The 5,896-nt window shown below is 41.4% G+C and overlaps 1 protein-coding gene across 1 annotated transcript in view; it reads left to right on the top strand.

The window, feature by feature from the left end:
• The window catches only part of DCT (dopachrome tautomerase), a 34,729-nt gene extending 29,286 nt beyond the window's left edge, over window positions 1-5,443 (top strand). The window contains 2 exon segments of the mRNA XM_003789622.1: window positions 1,659-1,860; window positions 5,271-5,443. Of these exon segments, the coding sequence (XP_003789670.1) occupies window positions 1,659-1,860; window positions 5,271-5,443 (375 nt within the window).
• The last annotated feature ends 453 nt before the right edge of the window (window positions 5,444-5,896 follow it).

The following is a 5,896-nucleotide window of genomic DNA, read 5'->3' as shown; positions in this document are numbered from 1 at the left end:
TCCAAATGGGCCTGTTAGGTTGAACCGTATCCCCACCCCGACCCCTCAAAAGCCCGAAGAGTTATTCTACTGTTTTATTAGAAAAGAATTTTTATTTTTTCTGAGCAGAATTGGATGATTAAGAATGTTAGGAAAGCCAGTGAGTAGGGGTAAATGATTTATGCAGATAAAAATACTTTAGGCCAGCCTCAGTGGCTCATGCCTATAATCCCAGCACTCAGGGAGGCTGAGGCAGTGGGCTCGCTCGAGCCCAGAGTTCAAGGCTGCTGTGAGCTATGACCACATCACTGCACTCCAGCCTAGACGACAATGAGACGGCGAGTGACCTTGTCTCTACAAAAAATGAATAAGATAAATAAAAAGGACTTTGCATGATGTGTCATCAGCCAGCAAATACTAAGCACGCTAAGCTTGAGAGTTCAAAGGTGGAAAGTCCTTACCTCCAACCTTAACAAGTTAGGGGTCGTGTTAGGGAAAATAGATATATGTCCAAAGAATAACTTAACAGTACACTTTCATCAGTGCTATGAACAAGGTACAAGGAACAGTGGTGAAATGAAGACTGAATTTATAGAATGTGCATTTATTGAAATAAATACTGCTCTGCCTCCATCTGAGAGACCCTGGGGTGCCAAGCCCTGTTGAACTAGGGGGAGGAAGGCAGGCCCCCTCCCTGGCTCCTAGAACTTGAAGTCTGGGAATGACAGAGAAATTCTAATGGCCAGACATAAAGACGGTGCTAACTCTCGCTTTTATATCCTGTTGCAAAATCAGGGCTATAAATGTGGAAATTTTGCTGTTAATATTTTAATACATGTAATAATTGCTGCATTTTAAAAGGACTTTAATGGCTTCCTTAAGAAAATTACAATAAGCACTGTGCACGTTACGACATTCTTAGACTTTTCTTGCTGGCCTAGCACCAAGAATTCAAGCGAGAGGGTTGTGAAATGAGAAGCTAGAAGGGGATTCTTTCTGAGAAAAATGTGAAAACCCAATTTAGAGGTTTTCTTTTTTCTGTCTTTTTTGTTTGTTTGTTATTCGTGTCCATTTGTATTATAATACTGACACTGATTGAAAGTCACCAATATTCTTGGGTCCAGAAGTGTTTTGAAGTTTGGATTTTTTTTTTAATTTCAGAATATTTGCGTTATACCAGTTGAACATCCCTAATCTGAAAATCCAAAATGTGAAATGCTCCAACGAGTGTTTCCTGAGAGTGTCATGGTCGTGCTCAAAAAGCTTTGGGAGTTTGGGGCTTCAGATTTTGAACTTTTAGATTAGAGATACTAAAGGTATAAATGCATCCTCTTTCTCTCGTCTTTAACCAAAGCACCTGACTGTTGGCTGGAATCTGTATCTTATCATACTTGCTTTTTCCTGAGTTTGATAATTAACACATTGAAGGTCTCGAATGTTCTCAAAACGATGTGAAATCTGCAACATGAACTTCCATTTGTTCACTTCTTCTGTTTGGGGAGCTACGTCTGCACATTCTGGCAAAGTTAACCAAAAATGCCAGTGTATGTGCCATTAAGGTTGGTTTGGGTATGCTGAATATCTTCACGTAAAGAAGTCTGTTCCATTTTAGAGAAAGCTCCGGTCAGGTTGGCCTGCTCAGGACAGACTGATCGGTGTTCAATGCCTCTCCACTGCAGGTCCTTCATTCCTTCACTGATGCCATCTTTGATGAGTGGATGAAGAGGTTCAAGCCTCCCGCAGATGCCTGGCCTCAGGAGCTGGCCCCGATTGGCCACAACAGGATGTACAACATGGTTCCTTTCTTCCCTGCGGTGACGAATGAGGAACTCTTTCTAACCGCAGACCAACTGGGCTACCGCTATGCCATTGATCTGCCAGGTGACTGATAGACCTTCTGAATGGGGGATTCATTCATCTTCTAAAAGAGCTTTCCTTCTTTCTCTCTTTTTCATGTAAACCAAGTCCTTTAATGGATGCATTCAGGTCTAGTTAAGTTTATTGGCCATTTTCTAGGCCATATGTTTTTAGCAAAATGAGCCTTTAAACTACCAATTAAACATCAGAAAAAGAATAGTTAGCAGATAATCGCTTTAGAAAACTCAAAGTTATTAAGAGACCTTATTTCCCAGAGAAACTATTTAATCCTACACTTGATTTGGTGGTTCTTTCTATATGAATCAAAACTAGCCCTGTGGTTGTGTGAAATGTCTAGCCACTAAGGAAAAGTGAACTAAGCGGATGTGGACAGGAACCAGCTGGACTTACATATCATTCCTGGAAGGCAGGGGCTGGGATTAGGTGAGACAAGTCCAGCATCTGCCTCAGGCACAAAATTCAAGGGCAGGCCAGAAAACTCAGTAACTGAAGAAAGTAATAATATAATGTAATGCTTTTAAAAGGTCAAAATGAATTTTAAAAATTCACCATGAATAATATACCACCAACATTTTACATAAAGACAGACTGCTGTTGTTTGTTTTGCATACCCACATTATTTTGCCACTGGGTCAGTCATTTCCAATTGGCCTCTACCCCCCTTGCTGGTAGGTTTATGAGGGTTGACATGGGCCTGCCAGCGGAGGGGACTACCTGGGACTCTACATGGATGTTGTTCAAGCTAGTATGAGGGCTGTCTAGAAAGAATCCAGCCATGTAATATGGAAAATACAAACATGGCTGGACACTTCCTGGACTGCCCTTGTATTGTCCAGACATGTTTTTTAAAAAGTTGTAGATCTTCTATTGACTTTTCCCCTTGGTTCAGAAGGTGGGAAGATATTTTGTTTACGTGTACGTGGGGCACACACTTCTCTTTCTGGCCCAGGTCCCAACATGGCTCCATGTGCCATTTAAAGACTCTTAAATGGCATTAAGGTTGAGAAAAGAAAGGTAAACAATGAAGAAAATTTTAATATTTCCAACGTAGGACAGGTTGAGAAAAGTAAAACAATGAAGAAAATTTTAGTATTTCCAACCTATAAACTAGGACAGGTTGAGAAAAGTAAAACAGTGAAGAAAATTTTAAAAATTTTCAAGAAGCTAAAAAACACAGGGCCTACGTGCTGGTGGCTTTCACACCTGTCTTATTTCCCCTAAGGCTCAGCCTACCAAGTAATCAGGATAATTTCTGAGCTCAAGCTATCTCTTTCAAGCCTGGTTGTATTGGAAGCCTTGGGAAGAGGGTCACCGTGAATTAAGGTGACATCTGTGAGAGAGGCTGAGAACTGAGGGTCTTAAATGCTAGGAGAAGAATTGTCATATGCATCGGCAATTCCCCTTCTGGTATATACCCCAAAGAATTGGAAGCAGCGTCTCGTAGAGACATTTGCACACCTGTGTTCATAGCAGCATTACTTACAATAGCCAAGTATGGCAGCAAACAAGTATCCATCAATGGATACGTGGATAGACAGAATATGGCGTATACCCACTATGGAATACTATTCAGCCTTAAAAGGATCGAAATCATACTGAAAAGATGAACTTTGAGGACGTTAAGCTAAGTGACAGAGCCAGACATAAAAGGACAAGGTGGCGTGATCCCACTTATATGAGAATAGAAGATAGTCAAATTCATAGAGACAGCAAAATAGCTATTACCAAGGCTTGCAGGGAGGGGACAATAGGGAGGTGCCACTTAGTGGGTGTGACATTTCAGGTCTACAGGATTGAAAAAGTTCTGAGGGGGGATGGTGGTGATCCACAATAATGTGAATGTACTTAATGCACTTAAAAATGGTTAAGGTAGTAAACTGATGTTAAATGCATGTTATCACAATTTTTTTTTAGGGTAACTATTAGAAAAGCTAGGCAGAGGATTTGGAAAATAACAAAAGGTAGTCCTTTGGGGTTCCTGAGCAAAGAAATGGCAGAATAAAAAAAAAAAAATCTGTATTTTCAACAGATTTAGTGCTGCTAGACTAGATTGGAGAAAGAGACAAATTAAAATCCTCTTGCAGGAATCCCATCAGGATAGGACAGGGCTCTCTGTGAGATTGGAGGAAAGGGACCAGAAAAACCTCATCTTATAATTACATTTTAAGCCAGAAGACCTGCTCTGTAACCCCAGTGAGAGCGCAGCAGTGATGTAGCAGTTCACAGCACCCTCAAACTGCTGGGCTCATGTGACGCTCTTGCCTCAGGTTCCCAAGTAGCTGGGACTACAGGGGCACACCACCATGCCTGGCTAATTTAAAAAAAATTTTTAGAGGCAAAGTCTCAGTATATTGCCCAGGCTAGTCTTGAACTCCTGGGTTAAAGTGATCCTCCCACCTTGTTCTTCCAACATGCTGGGATTACTGGTGTGAACAGAGCATCTTATACTTAGATGAGTGTAAGGCATAGCATAAATTCAGAGGAACTGAATTTAAGAAGACCTGGTAAGGAAAGATCATTTTTTTAAAGAAAGGTATGCATATCTTCAAAATGAAATGGGGCTCGGCGCCGGTAGCTCAGTGAGTAGGGTGCCAGCCACATGCACTGAGGCTGGCAGGTTCAAGCCCAGCTCGGGCCTGTTGAACAACAATGACAACTGCAACCAAAAAATAGCTGGGCGTTGTGGCAGGCATCTGTAGTCCCAGCTACTTGGGAGGCTGAGGCAAGAGGATCGCCTGAGCCCAACAGTTGGAGGTTGCTATGAGCTGGATGCCACGGCACTCTACTGAGGGTGACATAGTGAGACTCTGTCTCAAAAAAAAAAGAAATGTGTTAATTTTGTGAAAAAGCATTTTAAAAATATATTTGAGTAGAGGATTGGCTTTAGCATATGGAGATTCAGATTTTATTCACAACAATTTAAATGGGTACAAATATCATCCACTTCTATTATCCAGTGTCTCCTATTATAATAGACCCTCTGGTCCTTCTCACTCACTTATCATCCGTAAGAAGGATGAGGCAATGCAGAATTTCTCCACTGAGGGCTGCATAGTTCGCAGTTCCTCAGATACCATTTTAGCATGCATTTTTACAAATGAGCTTGTAACTCGCAAAAGTAGTTATATACTTCCTCGGAGGGTTTATTCTGCATAAGCATTTGTTGTAACAAATTTAAAAAATCCAATAAGCTGTATTTAAATAATGGGATGCCATTTCTGACTTTCTCAAGGAAAACAATTGTGGATATGATAAATGGTGAGAAAGGGGAAGATAAATTGTATTCTAGCAAGAGTAGTTTTGCTTTGTCAACAAAACTCATGTGCAAGGCAAATACATTTATTCTTTTCTTTCTAAGTGTATTCAGCTGAGGAAATTCTGACTGTCGACCTTCCTCTCTGCTTCAATTTTAGTTGAGGAAACTCCTTCTTGGACCACAGCCTTCTCTGTGGTTCTGGGACTCCTGGTGGCTCTGGTTGGTCTTTTTGCGCTGCTGGTTTTCCTTCAATACAGAAGACTTCGAAAAGGATACACACCCCTGATGGAGACACACCCAGGTAACAGGAGTTACACGGAAGAAACATAGGGTGCTGTGCCTTCCCTGGAGAAGATGCCAAGTTCCAGGTGTGACCCTGTCAACAAACAAACTCATCTTCACTGTTCTTCTTTAGTTGAACGCCAATGGCAGGGTCCTCCTCTTGTAACCATGATCCTGAATTCAGAAGATGCTTAGCTGTAGTTTCTCTTTGCTTGTTTGTCTAACAAATGTAAGCTAAAGTGCCTGGGGCTATCTCTATCATCAGATAAAGAGAGGGGAGACAGTTTGTGTTATCTGATAATAATTCCCCATATGGATTCAGCCTCCTCCCATTCTGAAAGCACCCCCTCCCTCAAAAAAAAGAGTGGATTCATTTAAATTTATAAGTCTGTGTAATTTGAGACTTGGACAAGACCATCATTGGGTTCTTAGCACTTCGTCTTCATTCGTGATGACGTGGAGATGGTGGTGACAGGCGCTAGGTGACTCCCAATGTCCCTT

Source organism: Otolemur garnettii, unplaced genomic scaffold, assembly GCF_000181295.1.
Source record: "Otolemur garnettii isolate 467f Iridium unplaced genomic scaffold, OtoGar3 scaffold00034, whole genome shotgun sequence".
Taxonomy (NCBI): domain Eukaryota; kingdom Metazoa; phylum Chordata; class Mammalia; order Primates; family Galagidae; genus Otolemur; species Otolemur garnettii.
The sequence above is the reverse complement of the archived record's forward strand: the minus strand, read 5'-3'. Positions and strand labels throughout refer to the sequence as shown.